General features: G+C 36.9%; 1 protein-coding gene and 1 long non-coding RNA gene across 3 annotated transcripts in view; one reads left to right on the top strand and one right to left on the bottom strand.

Annotated features, from left to right (window-relative positions):
• LOC106975048 (uncharacterized) overlaps window positions 1–27,904 on the top strand; it is a 43,303-nt gene that overhangs the window by 4,842 nt on the left and 10,557 nt on the right. The window contains exons 2-6 of one of the 2 annotated variants that reach the window (XR_008296332.1): window positions 6,060–6,120; window positions 13,735–13,834; window positions 21,776–21,895; window positions 23,537–23,619; window positions 25,477–25,614. This is a non-coding gene — a long non-coding RNA (uncharacterized LOC106975048). The remainder of the gene's footprint in view (window positions 1–6,059; window positions 6,121–13,734; window positions 13,835–21,775; window positions 21,896–23,536; window positions 23,620–25,476; window positions 25,615–27,904) is intronic. The other variant, XR_001430253.3, reaches the window with a different exon arrangement.
• Window positions 698–27,904, bottom strand: part of GABRA4 (gamma-aminobutyric acid type A receptor subunit alpha4) — a 69,711-nt gene continuing 42,504 nt past the window's right edge. Inside the window, exon 9 of the mRNA XM_015072318.3 lies at window positions 698–4,991. Within this exon, the coding sequence (XP_014927804.1) occupies window positions 4,458–4,991 (534 nt within the window). The 3' untranslated portion in view covers window positions 698–4,457. The remainder of the gene's footprint in view (window positions 4,992–27,904) is intronic.

Here is a 27,904-nt window from a genome sequence, read left to right as displayed (position 1 = left end):
CCTCATGTTTCAGGTGGTGGGAAAAAATGTGCTGTTTGTTTGTTTGTTTGTTTGTTTGTAGAAGTAGGCAAAGGGGCTGGAACTCCAAATTTTTCCACACAATTCAGTTCAATATCATCTCTGTGAAGCCTTCCCTGCCATCACTCTTTTTTCCACACTATGAACCAAGTTAAAAAATTATGTGCATCCTTTTCCACCCTCTGTATCAGCACCATGCTGCACAATAGTAAAGACTGATGCAAAAGGAAAAAAATATTAATACTGATCCTATATTTACTTAAAATTTGGGTATTTTGTTAATCATAGGTTTTTGCATCAAGTTTGATTTTTTTAAATACTCTTTCAAAATAGCATTTATCCTGATTACTGATTTCTATATATTTTTTGTTTCAGGTGAGGGCTCATGCATATCACCCTAGTTTTAGCCCTCCTCTATACTACTGAAGCACTTACTACAATCCATAGCTACTCATCTACACATCTATTATCACTACCAGACTGGGACCACATAAAAGGAAAGGAACCAGTTTCATTTCTCTATGTATATCTAAAAATCAGCACAGTCCCTAAAATGGAGCAGGAACCCATTTAGCAAAAATGAGTAACAACCCAGAAAAGAGAAATGACCAATTTTTTTTTAGTTTTTAAGAGTAAAATCTTCCACGGAGAAGAACATATCTAATCTAAATGGAGAGGGGTTGGTTTGTTTGTTTGTTTTGTTTTTGTTCTTTTTTTAAGGTCAGGGAACTGTCGTTTAATTCAAGTCACGAACTTGGAGTAATTAAGCAGTGAAACCAAATCAGTTTCTTTTCCCCCATAAACATCTATTTGTGGCACAAAGTATTGAGTGTACCTATTCTAATATATTGAGTGTAATCCATTCTAAGAATATGCCTGTATTTAGTGTACTATGAGAAGCAGAAAATATTAAAATTAAAAGAAAGCTTAGATATTATTTAATCCTCCCATTCTCTTATACATAAGGAATCAAGCCTAGCAAGGTTAAGTGACTCGTTTAAAACCACAATAGAGTCAGAACTTGAAATTAGGTCATCCATTTCTCCACCCGGTGTTTTTGTCACTGGAGGTTTTTTTCACAAATCTAGAAGAGGGGACCATTGGAAAATGGGAGAGTGGGGAGTGGGGATTTTTTTCTAGGTCAGGCAGAATTGACCAGTTCATGGGTAAAATAAGTCACAAGCAATATCATACTTAGTGCTTGAACCATGGTCACTGCTAAGGTGATGTGGTTGAAAAATGACCTTTCAAAGTTAATTCCAGCCCCTTGCTGTAGTCTTTGTCACTGGCTTCTCTATGATTCATTTCCATCGGTAAGAGAGTGACTCTACTTTCTGCCTACTCTAATTCAAGGTTTGTGGGGTCCGATTTAAAATATACACTGTTCAAATACTCTGTATATTAACAAGGGCAAGTCATTTTTAGCTGCAGATTAATCATATAAATATATTATTATACCTAGTCATGCCTGGAGTAAATTGGAAGTAATTATGTAGGAGTTAGTAACCAACTTGGAGTTGAAAGCTAGAAAATAGATATTGGTTCTGAATAAGAAAATTCTGAATTTCATCTTTAAAAGACAGAGCCATACAAAGTCACCATTCTGAGCCAGAATTCTTCACAAATTACCAAGACTCTGAGCGCTCCTAATGACTCTTGCAAGATTTGCTCGTGGTGAAAAGTGACTGGTCCTTCATAAAAGTGTTTTGTTTAATGTAGCTATGAGTTATTAGAGAGATAGGAATGATGACCAAAATAAAATATTTAACTATGACTTAATGTGATGAAATGCAGTTAGGGAAAATAAAATATGCATTATTATTATTGTTATTGTTATGAACATTGTGTACAAATGAAATAATCCCTTTTTGTACTAATCATTAGACTTCCTTTCTGATCAATTTATTCTTCAAATTAACAATTAAGAATCCTTGGTTAGGGGTTCCTGGGTGGCTCAGTCGGTGAAGCGTCCAACTTCAGCTGGGGTCATGATCTCACAGCTTGTGGGGTCAAGCCCCTGGTGGGGCTCTGTGCTGACAGCTTGGAACCTGGACCCTGCTTTGGATTCTGTGTCTTCTTCTTTCTCTGCCCCTCCCCTGCTCCTGCTCTGTCTCTCAAAAATAAGTAAACATTAAAAAATTAAAAAAAAAAAGTAATCCTTGGTTAATTTTGCCCTTTCTCTTTGTTGGGCCACCTGACTTGTCCTAAAATCTTCTTCACAAACAAAGACAAAAAACCATAGGCTCACCTGGATCCCTTGTCTACAAATCTAATATCATTGATTTTTATCCCTTTAAAATCTGTAAAATTTATAGAAGAATTTCTTTTTTAAAAAGGAAGCCAATAAGATATTTCTTAAGAATAGGCCAATGAATAAGTAAGGAGTATATTCTTCACTAAAGAAATAAGGTCTTTTCATTGGAATAATAAACAATCATAGCTTCCAACCACAATTTCAAGAATTGTCCTCAAGGCTAGAAATCTACTTACATTCATAAAATAATTTGTGATAAGCTTTTTTATACAAGTACTACTCTTCATTAAATATTTACATATGTACAAATTTTATTTGGCCTCATATTACTGGTATCAATTTATAAATGAGGGCTTGGATTGGATGAATTCTAAAGCATCTTTCAGCCTTAAAATTGTTAGTGATTCTAGGATATACCTAGAGTGATAGCAAAAAAAGGTATCCTCAGATATGACTCACAATATTTGGCATTTGCACATTTTACAGTTCTCATATACAATCATTCCAAGGCAATGTAATAACTGAAAGACTAATGTCAATTAATTAATATTTCTTTTCTAAAAATAAGAGATTTTTGCTTGGAAAGTGGCCATTTTTATCAAAATGTTCCCCCAAACATCCAGAATACATTCATTCACACAACCTAGATCAGGAAAAAAAGAAGAATAGAAGAAAAATCTGGAAGCAACAAAACAAAAAACTAGACCTAGATTTAGTGTCATAAGACAGCTGCAAGAAATTTAATTAAGTTGTTAAGCCTACCTAATGAAAAAGAAAAGTCAGTGCATGAAAATCCTGATAAATTGCATTAACAGAGTCAGCAGAATCCTACCCCTTGGCTATGAGTTTTCTTCTTTACTCCATTCCTCGTCTACTCTTTTAATTTTAAAATACTCACCCTAGTTGTGATACTGTACAAAACCTGCCCCCCCAAAACCCTAAACTTCCCAAAAATACAAAACTACAGACACAAAAACTTCCCAGAAGATTAGCATTTCACCAGCCAAAATAGATCTATGTTTGGAAAAGCATCTAAAAGGCCTTGTATTGAGTTCCTAATTGTGATGATTCTGATCAAATTCTATCCTACTATTCTGATCAAATTTGAGACAGATAATTTATAGGATCTTACAGTGCCCAGAGTTTTATTCTCTGGTAGGCAGTGCTTCTTACTTAGAGAACCATCTGTACACATTTTCCTATATTTTGAAGTCAATTGCTAAGGTTGTGCTAACATGTTACCCTCTATCGGTATAGGAGAAACAGATGTTTTCAATATGTTGTCAGACTCTAAATAAATTTCTTCCATTAAAGAATGCAATGTTCTCTGCTAGTTTATGGTTCGTTAGCATGCATTGACTGTTCTACAATTCAAGTAATATCATAGGTTAAGGTGAAAGAGCTTTCCTAGAGAGACAGTGTCTAGCATAGTGCATGGAACACAGTAGGCTCTGAATAACTATATGTTGAAATAATACATAACTGAATGAACTACTGTCAAAAAGAATTCATACAAGGAGTTAAACTTTGGCTCAAAGCACAGATTTTTCAAGTCAAGTGTTTTAAGTCCTGTTTGACCAACATAAGACAGGGAACATGTCTTCGCTGGCCTTTGTTTTTGTTTTTTGACGCAGCAGAGGTTTCACTCTATTAGTCAGTATTTGTTTTGTTCCATTTTCCTTTTAAAAAATGTTTCATGTAACAGAGAAAGTCCTTTTCTTGCTGATACTAGAAGAATCTCCAAAGGTCACCGCATAGGATATCCAACAAACAATTCTGATTAAGGGCAGCGCCACTGGGAAATTTAGGGTTGTTGGTTGATATTCATAGTGTATATTTAAAAATGTCATAGTCTATTTTCAAATTCCAATGCATAAATATGAACCATGTATCTCTAATAGCCCTATTTCTCTTGTCCCAACTTTCCAGGATGGTCTGTATTTCATCTAATTTGAATGCTGAATTGATTCTATTCAAATCATTTTTCTGAAATGAAAGATGGCTCACTCTCTCTTCACTGAGGGATGGATTAACTCTCCCAATAACTGGCTTGGATTGTTTTTGAATGTAAAAATTACATAGGCTTTTTATTTTAATAAAGAATAATGGTTTATCTTTAAAAACATGTAAAAAGGCATTCTGTATTAAGGTCATCATCTTTTAGGAAACTATTCTAGCAACAAAATTACATTAGACTTTCTGATTTCTCCATAGTGTCCTTAGATAAATAAACAACCCAATAGACCATGTTAAATGCCCCGAATGTTACTGGAAAGAGAATACGGGCATATTTGTCTATTTTGCTTGTGCCAGACCCAGACGGCGGTGGGGCAGAAGGAGGAGTAGTTGCTGACAACTTCCCAGAAGCCCCTGTGGTATTAACAGTGGTCTTAATTCGCTCCAGTCTTGATCCAAACACACGCTGGGTAGAAGCAGGTCCAGCAGAAGCCTGTTGGGGCACGTCCCCAGTTCTCCCAGGAGTAGAGGGAGGAGCAGAGAGAGGTGCTCTTGCAGCAGATATTGTTTCGGCTGCATTCGCATGGCTGAATGGGTTTGGACTGGAAGCTAAGTAAGACTGCGATGTGCCTTCAGAAGATCCTGGAATAACTGTGGAGGATTTGCTCGAATGGTTTCCCACCTCAGTTCTGTTGCCAGCATCAGATTCAGAGTGAACCAAGGCATTTGTTCTTTTTCTCATATTCAGATTGGCATTTGTGTTCTGAAAAGGTATATTAAAAATTACAATGATTATGTCATCCTATGTAAATTAATACAAAATTAAAGGGAACAAATAACTAAAATTAGTTGTTTCTATGATATAAATGTTTACTCATATACGATATCCATTCAGCTTACTGTAAAAGCTTAAAAATACCTAAGGAAAAAAAAACATGAATACATTTGAAAGTGAATCCAAAATCTTCTATTTCAAAATATTTCCAGTCTTATAAATGGTCAGAAGTCAAATCTATAGAAAGATTTGGCTATTAGAGCTCTAAACTAGAGTTATGCTTTATTTTATTTGAGAAGTTCATGAAGATAGCGATACAACTTTCTTCAGTTTTATTGTAAATGATAATTTGTGATAGGTTGTATACACTTTAATGAGTTTTATATATGACTGTTTTATAAACAGCAAGAACTGTACTTACTCTTGTGCACAGAAAAACAATAACAACCATATATATGTGCATGACATTCCTTGAAAAAAGGAAACTCCAAAAGCTTAAATTTCCAAATCCCTGAAACTTATTTTCATAATCTTACATGGACACACACACATTATTATAAAATCTGGAAGGCCTAATGCGTTTTATTTTTTCACCACAATAATGAATATACAAAGGAACACTAGTTTTAAACAAAATTTTATATTAGACATATAAACAGCATCACCATATCATTGCATAAATATCTGAATTCAAACTATTTACCAATAAAGAGTATTTAAATCAAAATGGAACTCATCCATTTATTTTCTCATCCCTTTATTTTATGTGTAGAACAAGACTACATTTGAATAAAGATGCATGATAAAGTTTAAAATTAATTCTCCTTATATTCTGACAGGCACGATAAGTAACTGGATAGCCAACTATAGACTGTCCATGCTAATGAAGGAAAATAATTGCTCAAATGATTCCCAAAATAGTCATGTCTGTCTTTAGAATATACCATGAGTTTTTTGCAAAAATGTTTCCTCTTTAATTATGTTTATTCTAAGCTACATTAAGGGTATATTGTAATTACTTTCTATACCTTCTCCTCTTACCATTTTATGAAATAGGTGGTGAGTGAAAAGAGGAGGAAGGAGAGGTGAGAGAGAGAGGAAGAAGACCAGCTCACAGGTGGGTGATTAGAAGGAGACAGCATACAAGAAATGTCACAGATAATATCACATACAATTAACTGAGAGCTCATTTTACGGAGAAATGTTTATTCTACAAATAGAATCCTTTTTCAATACCACACCCATCAACTAGGTTGAATGTGTTTAATCCATATGTAATATATTTGTGAATTATGACTGCGAATTTGCTAAGTAGAGAAAGAGTAAAAGCCTCACAAAATGTAGAGTCAAAGATCTGAGAGGTTTACAAAGTATTCTTCATGTCAGGCTGGAGTATTCTTCTAAGCAGGTTGCAGTCAAACTCATGAGAAATTGTAGTCTAACATATGACACCTAATTTTGGTGGAGAAAATTGAAACCAAAATCGACATCAACATAAAAGCTAAAGATACCAGGGGAGCCTGAGTGGCTCAGTCGGTTAAGTGTCCACCTCTTAGTTTCGGCTCAGTCACAATCCCATGGTTTCATGAGTTTGAGCCCCTCATGAGGCTCTGTACTGACAGTGCGGAGTCTGCTTGGGATTCTCTCTTTCTCCTCGTTCTCTGCCCCTCCCCTGCTCATGCTGTCTCTGCCTCTCTCAAAAATAAATAAACTTTAAAAAAAAGCTGAAGGTATCATTGTTTACCCTGCACTTTTACACTTTTCCTCTACAAAGCACATTGTAAATGTCAATTAATCCTCAGATTTTGAGTCCCTTTTTACGTAAAGGAATAATGTTAGTTGATTAACATTAACTTTGAAATGTCATACACACAGTGAAGAATATATGGAAGGATAAGTTATATCCACAACATTAAGAGAGCTAACCCTATCATTGACAAGATGCATACCCACACACAATACAATCAAAAATATAACAAAAAGTAAAATATAGTGAAGATCAAACTGTAGTAAAATGCTGAATATATTAAGAAGGGAAGGGAAGAGAGTAAGAAAGGATCAATTAAACAAACAGGAAAGAAACATATTTTTCAAGTATAATCTGATATTTGCATAATGTCTTCTTCCACCAGAAGTTAGGTTGCCCCAAATCTTTAAAAACTCATATTAATCCAAAAACTAAATTCTAAGAATTAGAGATTTCTACTTCTGGTCAAAATGGAGTAAGAGGGACTGAATTTACTCTCCTGTATAAATGACAAAAAAAAAAAAAAAAGAAAGAAAGAAAGAAAGAAAAGAAAAGAAAAGGAAAGGAAAGAAAATCTGGACAAAATATGTGAAACAATTATTTTTTGAAGACTCTGAGCCCTGGATGACATAAAATCATAATCATCAAGAGAGAAGAAACAAACTTGAAAGTGTCTCCATGCTGTGGTAGAGGAGAGGAGAATCCAGGAGAAATATGACAGATTCCCTGAACTGAGGAGTTGGAGCTGAAAATCTGGGGAAATCAAGATGGCTAGAATTCACAGGAAAAAGTAACAGAGAAGTGTACATAAATAAATAAATACATACATACATACATACATACATACATACATAATAAGTAAGTAATAAGAGAGAGATAGAACTCCAAAAATCAGAGAGTAGCCATTGACTATTTTGCTAAGCACAGATCAGTTTGAGAGTGAAGTACTACCTGGCCATAAAAAGAATGCCCTAAAAGGATGAGAAGAAAGTACCTGAAACACAAGCCAGAAATAATGCCTGTTCCCACCAGTCAGACCGCAAAATCTCACCATTCACGGAGCGCTTGGTAGAGTACTAAGAATGACCTTGCCTCAGTAATATGGAGTAATTAGCCCCAAACCCACAAAACTCTAGTTCTGCTGAATGAATTTTAAAAGTAAGACCTGAAAGAATGAAACTAACTGTAAGTGACTTAGCTGGGCCCCAGAAGAAAGTACAAGAACATTTATAGGATTCTGTCTTCTTTCCCTCCAGATCAGTATCTTTCTGGAACTTCCTGAAATCCCAAATGTGAATCATGTTCTGTATCTTTGACTAAATACAAAAACTGCACCAATTTTTCCTCCTTCTCCATAGTCATGCCCCATGTGATATCAATTTCCCATTCCTCCCCCATCAAGAGATGGAGTTTATTTCCCCCACAGTCTTCCTTATAACTTTTTTCTGGCCAACAGTATGTCGCAGAAATGATGGTGTGCCATTTCTGTCTTAGCCTTAAGACTTCTTGCTTCCACTCTCTTTCAAAACACTGTCATCAACACCACTTGTCAACAACAAGCTAGGACTAGACTGCTGAAAAGATCCTTTGGAGCAGAGCCAGTCACCCCAGTGAGGCTAGCCCAGGTCATCCAACAGCTAGATGACCACTAGACACATGAATTTTCTCAGCTGAGAAAGGATGAACTGCCCAACCAAGCCTAATAAAGATCAACAGAACTTTTCAATTAACTCACAGGCCTGAGATTAAAAGATAATGTTTACGTATGCCACTGAAATTTTGTACTTATTTGTTATGCAGTATTATTGTGGCACTAGATAACATGCTTAGACCAATCAAATCAAGGGTCCGAATACAAGATATTGCCAAACTTCTAGTGAGGAGAACTTCTCAGACATTCTGGGATAAGTGGAAGGCCAACCTACCCAGAATTCATCAAAGACCATTAGGGGGCCCTGTTGCCTAACTACAGACACCAGCTAAAGGACCAAGATATTTTGCCCTTTATAATCCCATTCTTAAAAAACAACTGTATTTTAAAACTGGGAGAAATTCTAAAATTGCAGTTCCTCACTTTACAGTAGAAGACAGTAGAGCAGAGAGGTTATAACTTGCTGGAAGTCATACAGTAAGTGACTTACTGAAGTGTTTTTACCATGTTGTACAGCCCCTCAATAAACAAATGTGGAGGCATTAAAAACTTAACAAACTACACCTATGTATTTGAGTCAGTTAAGTACTTGTAATAGCCAAAAACACTGTTAAAATTTTATTCAAGACTTAGGGGTGCCTGGGTGGCTCAGTGGGTTAAGCATCCGACTCTTGGTTTCAGTTCAAGTCATGATCTCACAGTTCCTGGGTTCAAGTCTTTGTCGGGCTCCACGCTGACAGTGCGAAGACTGCTTGGGATTCTCTCTCTCTCCCTCTCTCTACCCCTCCCTGGCTCGCTCTCTCTCTCTCTCTCTCTCTCTCTCAAAATAAATAAATAAATGAACTTAAAAAAATGCTTATTCAAGACTTGGAAATCAGAAAGGACTACAGCATATTCTTTCAATGTCATATGGAGCATTGTTTAATAAGCCCACCCAAGGATTATTAAGCATGTAGGGGAATTTACTCGACCTTGATTTTGCTGTGTAATATTGGATTCAAGTGCAAACACTGTGGACTTTAACTTGTAGACTCCAGTCCAGTAGAAAAGATCACTGTTGCCCGGTATGATATTAATTACTTCTATATCTAACCTGGTATTTATCCTAGCACTCTTTTTCTTTAAAGTGACTACTTTTAGTCCTGAAAAAGATTTCAAACCAGTTTTACTATTTATGTGGTTCCCTTATTACTTAACGAGTTGGACAAAACTTTGACAGATGTCCATTTCATGTTTGTATGAGTTCTATTTTCAATGGTTTAAAAATTATATTCAGGCCACATATACTATTATATTCTCATGACATCTACTATCATGACATCTACTATAAATATCACAGAAATTAAGCATAGACTTGAAGAATATGCCTAGAAAAAAAGAACTGACCCAAAGCAAAAGAGATAGGATCAGTCTAAAGTGACTGGAAAAAGAGAATCATAAACACAAGTAGACATTTGACTGATACCACCACTCACCAATCTGGTTCTTCACCTACATTCAAACCACCCTGTTCCAGGAGAAGCTAAGAGTATTGTTTTATTCCTCACCCAAGTGTGGGTATTTATCTGAAGGATACAAAAATGCTGATTCGAAGGGGCACATGCACCCCAATGTTTATGTCAACAATAGCCAAATTATGGAAATAGCCCAAATTTCCAGGGACTGGTGAACGGATAAAGAAAATGTGGTATATATATACACAATGGAATACTACTTAGTGATGAAAAAGAATGAAATCTTGCCATTTGCAACAATGTGGATGGAACTAGAGGGTATTATGCCAAGCAAAATAAGTCAGAGAAAGACAGATATCATAGGATTTCACTCATATGTGGAATTTGAGAAACACAGCAGATGAACATAGGGGAAAGGAAGGAAAAATAAGATAAAACCAGAGGGGGAGGCAGACCATAAGAGACTGGAGGGGAGGTGGGTGGGGGGGTGGGCTAAATGTGTGATGGGCTTTAAGGAGAGCACTTTTCGGGATGCGCGCTGGGTGTCATAATGAAGAGATGAATCACTGGGTTCTACTCCTGAAGCCAAAACTACACAGTTAGTTAGTGTTAACTAACTTGAATTTAAATTAAAAAACAAATAGAAAAAAGAATCAAAGAAGCAAGAGACTTTATGAAAATGGAGGGAGCAGCAAGAAGTGTGCCACTAGGATTTCCACTCCAAAACAAAGATCAAATCTTTCTGTTTTTTCTCGGTTTAAAAGTATTAGTGAGCTTTTAGAGTATAAAGACTACCTTATTAATCACTGTAGGCAAATGCACACAGCAGGCACCTACTTCATTTTTTAATAATTTTTATTGAAATGGATATATTACAGAATCAGGATTCTTTTCAAATGAAAGTAATTGAAGGAAAAGTATCAAAAATGTTCTGACCTCCAGATTATCATTCCATTGCTTATGGAGCAGATTTCTAGACTACTGCAGATACTGCCTAAGGTGCATGTCACCCTGACGCAACCCCAGGTCTGACTAAGAATGCCTAAGGTGTCTCAATATTCATATATCAGAACACACATAAAGGAAAGCAGAATTAGACTCATTTGGGGCTTAAATCTTTGCTTTCTGCCAAGTACCCAAACGATACTCAAGTTATTTTGTACCGATTCTCATGGCCTACTACGTAAAAAGTAGTTGTCATTTTCCATGATGACAAACCACAAAAAGAGTGAGAAGTCAACTGACCTACCTGGCACCGGATTCACCAGGAATACTATTCACACAGTCTTCGAACTTTGGAACAACTAACGTGTCAGAGTGATGTAAGGTTGAGACTTGAGTGGCCTCATCACTGTTCAGTCAGTATTCAGCAGACACACAGTGGTTGCAAACAAGAAAGCACCTAGGCTTCATCTGAATTTTAAAAAATGGTTTAGCTTGAAATCATTTTGTCATTAGTCACAACAGCCCAAAGCAAGGAAACTGGTGGGACAGAGATGCGAGGCAGCAGACTCAAACATTACCAACAAATTCAAGCAGCAACAGGCAAACAGGAGCAAATCCAAGCCATTCATCAATCATGACTGTGATCTGACATGATTTCTAGAGAAGTATTATCAACTGCAAAAAGAAAATTCATCTCAATTTATTACTCTAGCAGCAATGAGATAAAGTGACTAAGGCGAGCTTTGCAGAAGACACGCTACATTCATATGGCTCGCTTGAGAAGCTAATGAAGTTTAATAAAATGTAATTTAACCCTTCTAAATTAAAAACAAACAAGGCTAGTAATGAACATGTTTATCTTCCAGAATATCAATGAGTCAAATATTTTTTAAAAAATCCAATAACGGAAAGACATTTATTCCAGGCCATCTGACAGGGCTGCAGGGGTGAGCCACATATCTTATTTAATAAGGAAATAAACAAGTATGGTAGAGCAGCTGAAACTAAACTCCAAGGTAATGATTTACTGAGGACTATCATTAGCGTTTTTAGAAAATGCTGCTGCGTAGAAATGAAAAACATCCCCTCCAAACAAACATGCTAAATATTTCATAAATAGTTACCAGGGGACTCTATCATACATTGAACAGCAAAATGCAGAAAGGAAAATGCTGAGCACTCTATTTATTGTATTTCATTTTCTCCCCATGTTAGCATTTAATTCAATGTTTGTATTTCCATAAGCTATGGAAATACTACTTTCAATATCAGGCACTGGGATAAAGGAAAAAAAAATTATGTCTTCAATTTGAAATTACCAGAGAACAAGAGCTTAAAGGATTCATTCTTTTTCTCTTTACATATTTAGACGTTGAAAGTTTAAAATATTAGGATTTCTTGAAGACATGCAAGGTGGTGGTTACTTTTATTTCCTAGTGATTCCCAGTACTTCTTCCTATTTGTCAAGATTTGTCTATTAAATATATTGCTCTAGCAGAGGAAATCTCTTTGCCAGAGATTTCACTACTTGGAGCAGAAGTTCTCAGCTTGATCAAGTGGACTTGACCAGAACTGCTACCTGGAATTGCTTCAGAAGGTGCATCCACCAATGCTCCCAACATAACCCTAGAGAGGGTAGAGGGCAAAGGACACTCCACTCATTTTATCCGAATGCAAACACTAACCTGCATGAATTTTTTCTTGCTCGTTAACGAGAAGCAGCATTATAGTCATTCTAAATGTTTATAAGAATAATCTGGGAGCTAGTTAAAAACTCAGATCATATTTGCAGAGAGTCTTATTTATTCGTTATGTTATTGCCAATCATCAGAGATCAGAAATCGGGAAACACTTGCTAAATAATTAGGACTGTGTGCCTCTGATATCAGACAGACCTGGACACAAGCACTGAATTTGCCATTTGTTAGCGTTGAGATATCTGGCAAGTTACTTAACCTCTCAAAACCTCAAGATCTCAAAATCTTTGCCAAAACGGGAGTTATAATGGTACCTTCCTTATAATGAATAAATAAAATAATACATGTAAGGCACTTACAATGTCCAGCACCTAGTAGGCATCAAATGAACATTACATAGAAATAGTCCAGGAGAAGGCAGATAATGAGATTGTCGTCCCCACAAGAAGGTATATCACGCATAAATAAATCACCACAGTAAATGAACTTTTAGAAGATATTATCTGTATTTCTATAAAAACATGGCCACCGTTTCTAGTAACTAGAAAGGTGGGAGAACACTGAAGCAAAGGGTAGGTGTGTAGGAGAAAGTATGTGTAGGAGAAAGTCATGAAAAGCATGTTGCCGGCTGAAATGAGAAATAAATATGAGGAAACACAAAATGCACTACAAAGTTAAAATACATATTGGACACAGCAAATGTGGAGTATTAACACTATAGTAAATCCCATAATGTATGATGTAAGACAAATATAAAAAGCTCTTCTGGGAAGTAAATGGCAATAGCAAGAATAGCAACAATGGTTAACTTTTGCTGAGTGGTTCTTCTGCAACTGGAGTTCAGCTGACATGCTTTTAACTAATTAGCTACCACAATCATACATCATGCTCCATGCAGGAAAAACTATAGCCACAAGTATTTCAATGTCCCAAAATGATGTGGGGTACATAAAAGTATTTCTTGTATTATATCAGATCACTGGTCTCTTTCTGGAACTTTCCAAGTATTAGTGAAGTCTGGAAACTAGTGGTCAGGGAAACAGCAAAGACTGTGGAACCACTATATTCCAACCTAGAGGAGGATATTCCTACCACACCCACATACACAGAACATTGGCAACCTCGTTTGGCTGGCCCACTTTCTAAATATAATGGAATATTAAAAAGCATTGTATCTGTGGATATATTGGTCTGGCACCATAGTATCACTCTCTTTTACATCTTATTTTAATTACAGCAGTCAAAAGGACTTTCTTCCGCGTTGAAATTGGATGCAGGAAATAGGGCAGTGAAGGCACTAGACTTGGGATACTAGAAGGCAACAAATGCCAAAGAAGGTAAAATAATCAAAATATTAAGAGGTTTTAATCATTACTGTACACTGAATGGTGACCCCTCAAAATTCGTATGTTGAAGTCCTAACCACCCACTGTGTGGCTGTATTGGAGACTGAATCTTTAATGAAGTGACCAAGGCTGATTCAGGTCCCAAGGGTCAAGCCCTGATCAGGTAACACTGGTATCCTTACAAAAGAAGAAGAGGCACCAGAGAACTCTTTTTCTCTAACAAAAGAGGCTACAACAAGAAGGCAGCCGTCTGCAAGCCAGAAAGAGAGCTCTCACCAAAAACCAAACCTATGGAAACCTTGATCTTGGGTTTTCTAGCCTTTAGAACTATAAGAAAACACATTTCTGTTGTTTAAGCCAATGTTGTTTAAACCTATGTTGTTTTGTTATGATGGCCTAAACAATTATCTAACTTCAATAAAATTCAATTTGAGGCACATATATTTTAAGATTTTTTAAAACAGTGAGTAGTAACTGACCTCATAAGAAAAAAGTAAAACCTAAACAAACTTGCAACTCTCTTTTTAGATATTTTCTTTGTTTCTAGTCTGTTCTCTTCTCTCTTTTACACTGAATATAACTTTCTGAAAATCCCAAATCCTAGATAGAGTTAAGATACAGGACATTCAAAGAAACTGAGATGGCTTTGACAGGAAGGAAGCATTGGTTTCTTTGTCATCTTCTTAATTTTTCTTGATGAATAAAAATGCATATATATCTACCACGGATCATCTACAATCTCTTCCTAAACTGTCCTAATTGCCTAGACATAAGATACCTCCATCTTCTCTTCTTTTCAGCTTCTTTTCACTCACATCTGAGGAATTTGGTGGTTAACTGAGGGTTTAAATCTTCTAGTTTGGACTTAGATCCAGATCCTTCTTAATTAATTAATTAATTAATTAATTTCTTTATTTAAATTTTTGAGTGATAGAACACAAGCAGGAGAAGGGCAGAGAGAGAGGGAGACACAGAATCCAGGCTCCAGGCTCCCAGCTGTCAGCACAGAGCCCAACGCGGGGCTTGAACCCACAAACTGCGAGATCATGACCTGAGCCAAAGTCAGATGCTTAACCGACTGAATCACCCAGGCGCCCCAGCTCCAGATCCTTCTTAACTACACAATACTTCTCCCTAAGTATTTTTGCCTCTTTTCATATTATAACTTGAATGTATGACCCTGAAGACCACCTTCTCTCTCTGTGTTGTGGATTTCAGAGCATTTATTTGTTTAAATATTGAAAAAGTGTCATTAATAATATAATTTAGAACCTTTATTTTCCACATTTCCAGATTTCTTTAAACCTTAAAAGTAGAGTTAATTTACATAGATATCCGACAAATCACTGCAAAAGAAATCTCACTACATTTTTAAATCCCTAACTTGGGTGGCCAAATCAATTTATTTTTTAAAGCATGCTCATCATTCTGTGGAAATGATCTGCTTCAGCTTCAAAATATTCAGAAAATTACATTTGAACTTCAAAATCATTCAGACAATGCTTTTTCTCTTAATGTGGACTTGTTATGATTTGATCATAACAAAATCGTGCTTTGAGAAATAGCCACCCAGAAGGATTCAGGTTCGCGCCAACCCTCCGGGAGGCTGATATACCAAGTAGTCTGAGTCACAGTTTTATCTGCATTAGCAAAGGCAACAGGGGCACTATCCAAAAAGCAATAATTTATCAAGACCAGATTCTCAGTATACTTCCACTGGAAGGAAACATTTCAAAGCTCAAGCATTGTCAGTCACATCCCTTTGTAAAATCATAGCTATGCAGTGTAAGAAAGCCTTTGATGAGCCAAGAACCTTACCTAAAACAGTCTGAGTTTCTTTGCAATATTAGACAATGTTGGCCTATTGAATCTGAACATTTATAATAGCTCCAATAGATTTATTTTTAGGAGAAAGAGCTCAAGTGCCATGCTTCATCTCTTGCTGGAACTGAGTAGTAGAAGATTCATGATTAAGCTCATAAGCAATAAAGGACTTATTAAAAGCATTGATTTACCCCATTATGAATTTGCCTAACGTATTTGTATTGAGTGTACTGAGTGTCCAATTTTTCAAGGTATTTTGCTGAGCACTGAGAGTACAGAGGTGAAAAAAATACAGCCCTGGCATCTTCTCTCAGGAATTAAAAAAAAAAATTATAATAACCAGTAAGTGCTATAAAGGGAAACTAAAGAAATTAGGAAGTGCATTACCTTTCCTGATTGCTGAGAAAGTAACTTTTAGAAAGAGACATAAACTGAAACTTTAGGAATCAGTGAGGTTTAACCAGGTAAGGAAGGAAGGGGAAAGGAAGGAAGTACCTTATGGCAGTGGGGACAAATTCTGAAGATTTCTCTCAGTAGCATCAAGATAAGGAAGGCTGAGAAACTTCCTTGTCATTAAAATTTGAGATCTTTTGAGGATGTTCTAAAATCTTCCTTTTCTTTTCTTACTTTTATATTGTCTTGAAATGGGCAATTAAGGCAATGCTTTACATTCAGGGCTACTCTAACATAAGTAATGTCTAATACTAATACTTGATAGACAGAGATCATGAATATCCATCAATGTCTCTACAATGTATTGAGTGCTTACTAAGGACTCAGTACTACACTAAATGGTTTTCACAAATAACCTCACATATTTCCTGCAATCACCTGTGAGATAGTATTAATAGTCTTATTTTTTCCAATGAGGACACTGAAGCCTAGAAAAGTTAGGTACTTCACTTAAGGTCAGACAATTAACATGGGTTAGAGTCATGATGTGAATCCCAAACCCACCCACACTTTTAACCACTTCTGGACACTGTCTATAATAATAAGTGCATATGTTAATGGGGTTGAAGGAAAACAGAAAAGAATTTACCTGAAATATGTCCACAACCCAAATCATTATAAATGGCTTGGTTTTTAATTTTATTTACATTTATTTGGTTTCTATCATAAATTAAACACTGTACTATGCTTTGACTCACAAAAAAATCTCTCTGATTAGTCCTGCCTTTCCAGTGAAATGTGAAAATTGTTCTAGAGTTTTTACAGATTACTCTCTCTCCCATTCTTCCTTATATTCTTCCTATTCCTTTGATGCTTGGTTGTCATAACATGATTATAGATAGTACTTTGTATCTCTACATTTTGATTTTTTAAATGTTTATTTATTTTTGAGACAGAGAGAGAGAGAGCATGAGTGAGGGAGGGGCAGAGAGAGAGGGAGACACAGAATCCAAGGCAGGCTCCAGGCTCTCAGCTGTCAGCACAGAGCCTGACGCAGGGCTCAAACTCATGAGCTGTGAGATCATGACCTGAGCTGAAGTCAGGTGCTTAACCAACTGTCCCTGTAGATTTTGAACTGTTTTGAAATGAACTGTTTTAAAAATGAATCAACATCACCACTCAAAACTTATTAGACTAGTTGACACCACTCAAAGGTATTAGACTATCTTCTATATGATGATCTTCTGCAAGATGGAAGCTGTGCCCCAACCTTCTTTGACAAACTTTCTCTTAAGTTGGAATACAGCACTTTCAAAAGACGTTTAAAAATATACTACTCAAATATATGATATGGTAAAATTGAAACATCCTCCCCACCCCCAGCACATAAGACACTGCAATTGCAACTTTAATTGTAACCCAGATAAGGTATCGACATAAACAGTGGCTCTAGTTCCTGATTTGAGAATGATTTTCCAAACATGTAGTTATCTACAAGTAATTAAAGTTAATGAAATTCAGCAATTCATGTGCCAAATTAGGTATAAAGTTAATGTGTATACATATGTGTATGTAGTAGAAAAGGACTCATTAAGCCACCTATTGTGTATGCTCTTATATTTTGAAAATCAATCCATTTCTCTAGTCTTTACAATTGGAAGCACAGCCAATTGGTCATAAAGCATATGTTGAATTATCCTTTTAACACGATTCATTACAAATCTACTCCATCTACAGTAAAACAATGCATTAGGCCAGAACAAATTGATATTCCACCATGACCCTAGTTGGTAGGTCTTACATTGTCAAACAGATGAACCCCCCCCCCCCCAAACAGCTGAAGCCATTCAGATATTCTCCAGAAATAATTTGACTTGTCCTCAAAGAGTAAGTGCCATGTATGGTTTCCAATGGGGCGTTAGCAAAACCATTCAACATCGAACAAGGCTCTCATGTTGAAACAGCTGTTCATCCAAAGTGAACATTTTAAAACTTTCTTGGAGCCTAGATAATCTTACTTGAGCTAGAAAATAAGGTATTAGACTATTTTGCATGTTCTACCACTTTATGACAAGAAAGACAATTTTGCACTTCAGTAAAGGCGGATTGCAAATTTAGCATGAATTGAACCAGTAGCTGAGTTGCAATTTATGGTAAATGGCTCATCAGCACATTAATGTATACCACCAAGATAACCACTTCAACCAAGCAGGCCAGAAACTACATGACCCAAATACCTGGTAGGCAGCAAGAAAAATGTGCCCTTCACACACATCTATAAAATGAATCTTAAAACCAAAAGCTACCAAATATTTATCTTCGTTATCATTCTTGTTGGTAGAACGTTAGTAGTTAAAAACCAAAGGCAGAACCATAGGTTCTAAAAGCAAGTTGATTGAAGTTTCGGATTCTGCCAAATACTACTTATGTGACCTTGGGGGAGTTATTTAGTTCCTCTGGGCTTCCGATTTCTCTCCCGGGTAAAATGAGGATAATAACGAAAAGTACTTAGAGTTACTGATGGGTAGTGCTGTGAAGCCCTTGACACACTACCTAGAACATAGTAAAAAATCAATAATTGTTAAATATTAATATTATATTGTTATTTCATATTCTAAGACAGAAGTGCGGATAGTCCCTATGAGGTAAAATATTACAATGCAAGTTTCCATTATTTCTGTCCTCAGATATTTGCTATATTTTTTCAATAGAACTAAATATTTAATGAATACTGTAACTAAACACCTCAGAAAGGGTTGGAAATGTACGGGAACACTACATTTTGTGCTCTGTTCCAAATTCATCGTATTTCCTATTTCTAGATGGAGACAATCAGCTCCATTCCTTGCAGCAGTGCTAAGAACTAGCAAAAACCCAACTTGCCCAGATCTGGCAATTGTAGGAAGAGATAATTAAAGGCTCCTGTTTAAAAGGGTTCCTTTTGGGCTGATGGATGCTTGCAGAGACATAAAATCAGGAATCCTGTGATTTTGTTCTACTGAATTATATTAGTAATTTAAAAAATATTTGCACTTTCCCAACATACAACATACTAAAATTTCTCTTGCATTATAAAGAAGTAAACAATGTCAACATCCAAAATTCCTCAAGCTTCTGACCCCTTTCAGCTATTGTTCTTCGATCACTGCCAGTTTAGGGGAAAATTGTCTGCATTTACTATTCCTGCTTCTTCACCTGTTATTTACTCTTCAACCCATTGTTATTTTCTATCCCCTCCTTTCTTTCCCTTGAAACTCTTTGTGGATTATTCCAAAAGGAACTTTTTAAAATATGTATCTTACCTACGGTCTCAGCAGTATCTAAAACTGTTGCTCACTTCTATATTCTTTAAATTTTTCCCCTAAACTCCACAATCAAGTCATGCTCCCCTTTCCTTTCTCAGTCTCCAGTCTCTTCTTCTGCTTAATTCTAAAATGCTATCTTTCCATACAGTTCAACTCTCAGACATCTCAATTTTCTCAATCTTTGGGTAAATAAACCTGTCCGGTGGCTTGGATTACCATCTTTATATCAATATTATAAAATCAATGTCTACATCCCAAATTTTTCTCCAACCTGAAGTCCCATATATCTAGGATGATATCAATCAGATATACTAGAAGCATACCAAAATTTTAATTTATTCACTCATATATACACTCACTTATTCATCTAATTATTTAGCACATATTTATTGAATGCTCATTTATATATATGTCAGACACTGTTCTGGGCTCTGGTGATACAAAAGTGGAAGAAAGGCCCCAAATTCTTACCCTTATGGAACCTACATTTTTGACCAAAGTCTAATCTATATACCAATTTGTTCATATGCAATGAACCCAATGTATTTATCCTAACAAATACATCCCTCCTGCTGTATCCTACATTTTTTTAAAATTTTTTTTTCAACGTTTATTTATTTTTGGGACAGAGAGAGACAGAGCATGAACGGGGGAGGGGCAGAGAGAGAGGGAGACACAGAATCGGAAACAGGCTCCAGGCTCTGAGCCATCAGCCCAGAGCCTGACGCGGGGCTCGAACTCCCGGACCGCGAGATCGTGACCTGGCTGAAGTCGGACGCTTAACCGACTGCGCCACCCGGGCGCCCCAACTGTATCCTACATTTTAAAGACTGGCACACTATCCAGTTAGCTATACGAGCCACAAAACTTCTACTATTCTTTCTACTTCTGCTTTATTCTTTTGTGTCCAATATCTTCAATATTTGTCCAATCTGTCTAGTCTTCTTCACAGCCTTTATAAAGGCAATCAACATTTCTCACTTGGCTACTGCACAGGCTATTAACATTCTCAGACCCACATGCTTATGAATCTTCCCTCTCTCTACTCCCCACTAAAATAGTATTTATGCATTGTAAATCTGATCACATTATTTCCATGCTTATATTCTTTCAGTTGGAACTCTACTGTTTTCAGGGGGGAAAAAAAACCAAAACCTTAAAATACTTACATGGCAGCGTAATACTCTACGTGGTCTGGGCCCTGCCCCCCCGTCAGTCTCATCTCCCCATTATTTTCAAACCCTCTGCTTAACCACTCCGGGTACCCTCGTGTAGCGTATGCTGTTGGTGACTGTATTTACTTGGTTTATCCAGTATATTACTCCAGACAAGATGATGGCTTGCTGCTTTTCTCTGACTAAGGGGCACTCTGTCTACAGAAGCTTGATGTGGGGGCAGGGTTGGACTAGAAGTTCAAGAAAGCTAACATCCCTTGAGTAACCCTAATTAACAAGAGGCAAGAGTTGGTAAATAAGTATCCTGACTTCTTTGTCAGTGGTGGGACAGTTCTGACGTGTGTTCCTCACATACTCTGAGAGAACCTCTAGGATGATGAGTACACAGTGGTAAATCTGCTCATTAATCATACTTTATTGCATTTCTGTCCTTTCCATCTTACTTTCCTCACAGTGCTTCTGGGGATCGCCTAAAAAAAATAAAGTGCTTGGACACAAATCCTTGCAGCAGAACTCTGCTTTGGGAAAAACCCAATTAAAACACCTGGACTCTAGCAGGATACCATCATTTAGTTCTACAAGCATCAGCTGTATTGTCTTGCCTCCGGATCCTTGCACATGCCTTCTTTCCCCCATCTTCGTTGCCTCCCTTTTATGCTTTCAAAGGCAGTACTCAGCTATTGATTTCTCTGAGAAATTTAATGTGACACACCCACCACAATTATCAGAATACGCCACCACAGACATGCTAATCTGAACTGCTATACCTTTACACAGCATTTTATGCTTTTTCCTAGCCTACCATGTAGCATACTGTGTAAGTGCCCCTCCCAAATATGGGTTCCTTAGGGCTGCAGGGCTCTTATGTATTCCTTTCCCCACTAACTAGCACAGTACCAAGCACTAAGAGATCTTCAATAAAAATAAGTCAAACGAGTAATAAATAAAAGATGAGCAAACTGTATCGAAATAAATCAACAACAAAATCATTCCCTCCTGTACACTCAGAACAGCAAAAATGAGTCTCACACAATGTGTCTCAGGAGATAAGTAGTTGGCAAAGCTATATAGCCAAAAGCAGAGCATTTAAATCCACTTGAAAACCAGATGACAGTCATTTATTCTATCCAGATTATACTTCCTGGGCTACTATAGTAGTTAATGAACTGTTTAATGAGTCAATCCTGGAATATTAACGATAACTGGAATTAAACGCCTTTCCTCTCCCGTTTCAGACATCTGCTTGTTTAAAAATATGACTGAACGATTACTATTGAATAGAAGAGCATCACCTCCTAGATCAACATCTACCTTCCTCTTGCCCTCTGCTGCTACACAGGAAAAGCGTGAGGCTGGTGAGCACCAACCTGCCTGTACAAGAGCAAAGCAATGGGAAATGGGAGTCTCTCCTTGAAACCACATGAAACATGTAGCCAGAGGCTGAAATAGCTTGTTTAACAAGGACTGGATTTTTCCTCTCAATCATAGTTCTAAAGCTATCAGTTATTGAAAAGCTGATTTTCAAAGCACACACTAGAACAGCTTTTCTGTACAGCTGCAATGCTATTTAAATCTTCCATGAATATATCCACAAACCCAAGAAAATTCTAAGCTGAAATATTGCTCTTAGAGAGGACACACTAAAATAAAACCCTATGGGGGAAAAATCCAGAAGTGAAATATGGTCATTAATTTTAATATTGGAATTATAAAATCAGGCATATGGCTTCTACTCCTCCAACCCAGAAGAGCCCTTGAAATCACTATTTGGAAGGTCAGCCTTTAAGGTTCTTTTGTGAGACTCTTTGATGGACATTACCCGTCTGCCTCACATCCATTCTTTAATACACTTCAGAAATGTGGATAAATGTCCCACCTAGTGCTATGGTGAAGTTAAAAGTAGATGTAGAATATGCAGTGAAGGCAATGCTTTGGAGACACAAAACTGATCAATAGGAGGCAAGATCATCCTTGGAAAGAAATGACTCTTGAACTCAACTTCCTGCTCCTCAGTAAATCTCAAGTCCTTATCTGCCACACCATTCTCAAAGAATCCCCAGTACCCCTCTGGTGATCCTGGCAACACTGATGTCACATTTTAATTTCCCATTACCAGCCATATAATTCCACTGAAGCCATTCAGGCTGCCATTATAGTATTTTATTTATAGTGTTGATACTTCTTTGAATTTCACCATAGTGGAAACTTTTAGACTCTAGCCAGCACGTTGCAGTCTGAGTTTCCTTCACTTAAAGCATTCAATTTCATCAAATTGCCTACCAAGTGAAATTATATTGAGCACTGGTCACTATAATATTTTGGAGCCATTTGTTTGGAGGCTGTTGATGAAAACACGCTGACACTATATCTTAAAAGGTTCACTGCAATCACTGACCAAAGGAAACCCATGATAAGAATTGTTCCGTGCCCCATCAAGTATTGCGTAGCCCTGTGGTTCACATCTGCCATCTCTGAACCCCCAATATAATGGACTCTCCAGGCCAGGGCCAAATGAATGCTTGCTAAATTACTGATTCACTTCAAATAATGAAATGACACACTATCCCGTGAATATGCCAGGATGATTATAAGACATAAGGTAAGGGATGTACACAGCCTCAATACCTAGCACAATTCCTGGCACAAATTAACACTCAACAGCTATTTGTTGAATGAACACATAAATGAATGTGCAGAAGCTGAGGTCCTGATGTTTAAGAAAGACTTACCAAACACCGGTGTATTGAAAGTTCCACCCAAATGTCTTGAATCATCATTTGACCATAAAGCACGGATATAAAGCTCAGCAGGACCAAAGAAAATTGGGATCGGATCCATATTCTAAAGCATTGTGGAATTAATAAGTAAAAAGCTAATGCCATTTTGAGATTTTGTTATGCTATGGAAACCTGCGGGTCCCTTGGTTTTAAAGTAATTTTCCAGCATACTAAAAGCAGAACTTTTTTCTCATGTTGTTCTTTCCTTTGTTTCCATAGGAAACAGTGACTTCCAGGCATCTGAGATGACACAACATAGATTGCCAAATTGCATGCCACCCTGCAGTTGCCAAGGAGATAATGTATGTCATTCCTACAAATAACATGTTGCTCACGCCTTCATTTCCTTTATCTAGCTTTTTAAGATATTCTTCGCCTGAACTGAATTCAGATAACGTTCCCTGTGAACTGATGGAAACATTCCTTTTTTAAAAATGTGTTTACCCCATTCCCCCAAGACACTTGATAGCATCACACATGCTGTCTGTGGAAGGTCTGAGCATATTTTATGCTGATTTTGGAACCAGTGATTCAGCAGTTTTCACTGGAAAAAAAAATGCATCCTGAATTCTGTCTGCTTGCATTCTAAGTAAAGGTTCAATTAAATCCACACCTGGCACTAACATATTCCAGTTTGAAATGGCCTACCACAAAAGCAGCTGTACTCAGTTGAATTTACATAGGAAGGAAAAGAAGGAAAAGAGTTCTAGCAAGGAAAGGAGGGAAAGATGGATGGAAGGAAGGGAGAAAGGAAAGGACGGAGGGAAGGCAGAAGAGTGGGTGGAAAGCAGGAAAACATGTTTACTGAGCACTTACAGTACTCCAGATTAAACATCCATAAGATGAACCAACAGAATTAGAGAAATTAAACATCTCGGCTGACACCATCCCACTAGCAAGAGGTAGAGTCGGTATTTGAACTCGAGTATGTCTGCTTTTTAAAAAGAATGTGTTTCCCACTTATCTACTACATAACAAATCACCCCAAACAATCCCTTTCATGGCTTTGGAGGTTGACTGGACTCAGCTAGGCAGCTGTCACTCAGTGTCTCTCAGGTGGTTTCAGTCAGAGTGGCTGGGACTGGAGTCACCTTGAAGGTGTCCTCACTCACATTTCTGGCAGTTGATGATGGGCCTGTCAGCCAAAATACCCTACCTGTGGTCTCTCCATGTGGTCTGGGCTTCCTTACAGCATGATGGCTGGGTCCCAGTAAGGAGTCTCAAACGAGCCAGCGTCGATGTCATATAGCATCACTTCTACTAGGCACAGAGCCCACCCACCCCCTTGCCAACTAGATTCAAGGTTGAGGTAACACAGACTCTAACCAACATTGTAAGAAATGCATGTCAGATAACCAGTGGAGGAAGGAGCCTTAATACAACCACCTTGAAAAATGTTTTCTGTCACAATGTACTTCTTGCAATACTCAAAATGCTTCAAACAGCCTGAGATCCAGGCTTCACGGATCTCTTTATGTGGTTGGTAGAGTTAAGTGGGGGAGGGAACAGTTAAAATTACCAGTTTTGAAAGAGGAATGGAGCAACTTTTAATGTCAGCTTGATGAATTGTGAAAAAAAAAAAAAAAAAACCTGAACATTGAAATTAAACTTTGGAATGAGTTCCTGATTATTTTTTTGTGTGCTTAGCAGAATCCCTTTTTACTCATGCATTGTCAATTTTCAAAGCATTTGGTTAACATAAAAACTAACTCTACACTAAAATTATATTGTGGTAGATTCAAACATATGTTAGCACTATATAATATTATCAAAGAGCACTTTCATCTAATTCAGCTTCTTGGTTCTTTTTGTCCCTAGATAAATGGGAGTTTCCTACATGAATTATAGGTTATACCTGCTCACGTGGGGCACGCATATGTGGAAATAGTAGCACCAAATGAATGGCTGTTACAAAGGCTAACAGTCTATGTGGAGCTATGTTCTTGTCATTTTAATCTATAACCAACCATGAATGTATCAGGAGCCTTCTGGCTAATGCCTTTCTCTTCTGTGCACTCTTTCAAATTGTTCTAAGAGTGAACCTAGCTAGGCCTTACATCATGAGACCACCCAGCTGATCCGAAACAGCCATAAGCCCTCCATTGAACATCGAATTTGTATTTCAACCATTAAAATAATCAAATTTGTTTATCCTCTAGAAATCTATGAAACTATTATCATAAATAAAGAGAACCTCAGCCAGAAAATAAGATATTAATGACATGAAGAAAGAACACCATGGAGTGAGCACAATAATCGGATTGTGGAGAGCTTTCCAACTGAGGAAGAACATTATGGTGAGCTAGTGAAAAAGCAACAAATTCTGTCTCATTGTTTGCATTGCTGAGAGTATACGATTGTGCTTATTCTACTGTGCTAGCAGATTGATCTGGAATAAACATATATAATGTACATATTTGATGTAGCTATTTCTGAACTGACCAGCTCTATCATGAATCAGGCTGCACCACGCAATGCTAAATTAGGTCTAACAAGCATACCATAATCCCCAAAAAACAGCAGAGTACCATAATCCCCAAAAAACAGCAGAGTTCTTTCTTTGCCGTATAAGTCCGGCATTACTCTCAATCAGCCCAACATAATATGATGAAATCTTAGGATATCCTCAATTAGGGCTTGACAAAAAAAAAAAAAAAAAAAGAAAGAAAGAAAAAGAAAATTGAAGTGCTCGGGTAACACACAAGGCAATGCCAGCAAGTGACATGGACAAAAAGACTTCTTATTCAGGATTTCTCTTCTCACTTTCATACTTCTGATTTCACCCCACATGTTTCAGCTCCCAATTTTACATCTTTCTGTATCTGGTTCTGTTTTGTTTTTCCACCATGAGAAAGAGCATCTAATAACAAAATCCTTGAAAGTAAAGCAGCAGTATTGATCCGTCTTACATTATAGAACAATTGGCCTGTACCTTCCACCAACACTGCAGCACAATAAAGACTTGAGATCTTTTTACTTCCCTGTTTTCTTCAATTTTATGTGCCTTGGAACTTAGAAGCTTCATAATGCTATGATTTCCAATACTGTGAGCAGTCTAGCTGCATTTAATGACTGCAAAATGTCTGGATAGTAACCAGGAAGTTAATTGTGGCCAATAATTATCTAAAATGGTCTCATGAGGTCCTGAAATCCCCTTTTGATTATAATTTTAAACTTTAACCCCATTATACAATGCCTATTAAAGTCATAAATATCTAGATTATAATTTTAAATAATTAACTTAAATCCTTTTGCAAATTTTCATTGCTAGAAAACTGCTTTTTACATTTGCTCTGTTGTTAAGGTGGCTATCTCGTCTATTGGTCAAGCCAGGATATTTTTGTCCTAAACAAAGGCTAAATTGGGTAAACCACAAGGACAAAGTCAACCTACCCATTATACATTAGTTGAAAAAAAAAACAATAAAAATTTTCAATTTGCTAGGAATTTGAAGACCACAGGGGGAAAAAATGTACGTTTCATTCAAAATATGATTTTAGGTTTTTCCATATTCTATCTCAATGTGCTTCAAAACCTTTCTTTAAGGTATTTTTAGTAATGAAATTGATAAAATAAATTTGGCTACAGCACAAAGGATATTACCCATTGCAAACGTGCAAAAGTGAATGATTTACATAATTTTGAAAAATGAGTACAATCCATAAAGAAACACTGTGGGAAAAAGGTCGAAGAGAAAAAGAACTTAAATACTGGAAGTACTAAAGGAGAGATTCATTTTTTTAATTAACCAAAAACAAACAGGATTCACCACATAAAATCTAATTCTATTTTTATGAATCGCTCAGGGATACTGATATAACTTTCTGTCAGCAGATCAAGTCCCCATTGACCGTAATCTATTTCAGTCCCGAAATGTATTCTTGCTTTGTGGATAATAGGTAACCTCCTTGGTGCCATTTTTAGATCAGCCCATCAGCAAACATTAAGCAGAAAGCATGTTAACATTTTTTAGGATCAGCTAAGCCTTTGGCAAAGTGGGTTTCTTGCTTGCAGAAGCAGCATAGTAAGCTAACCACAGGGGAGCTGATGCTCTGCGTCTGTATAAGCCTCAGCTTCTTCAAGTCAAAATAAAATAAATAAACTAACAACACAGTCCTACTGAGAGTATTATGATGCCCATAGAGGATATGTTCCCATCGGCCCCAGGCACACTGAGTACCGGTCCAAGGTTTTGACATTCTTGGCTCCAACCTAAATTCTTGTCTTGACAACAAATAAACTTAAAAAATGCTAATCACTGTAATCACCAGGATAATTTCTAATTACCTATTTTGCTGTCAAAAAGAAGAAGTTGATAAAGGAAATTGTTAAGTCAGATCTAGGCCTCATCTTCACCTCAAAAGACTGCCTTTGACTTTTTAAACCATTTTTAACCAGTGCAAATGGTGTTTTCATATGGTTCAACTTAATACAAACTGACTTTTGTCAAAACAAATTGCAGGCCCATTTGGTCATGGAAGGGAAAGCCATGAAGGTCAAGTGCTCAGCCCATGCTCCCTCCATTCATCACTGCTGTCCATGTTTTGCTTTGTTTTTTAAGTTTATTTATTTTGAGAAAGAGAGAGA

This window comes from Acinonyx jubatus, chromosome B1 (assembly GCF_027475565.1).
Source record: "Acinonyx jubatus isolate Ajub_Pintada_27869175 chromosome B1, VMU_Ajub_asm_v1.0, whole genome shotgun sequence".
Classification (NCBI taxonomy): domain Eukaryota; kingdom Metazoa; phylum Chordata; class Mammalia; order Carnivora; family Felidae; genus Acinonyx; species Acinonyx jubatus.
This window is presented reverse-complemented; position numbering and strand designations above follow the sequence as displayed.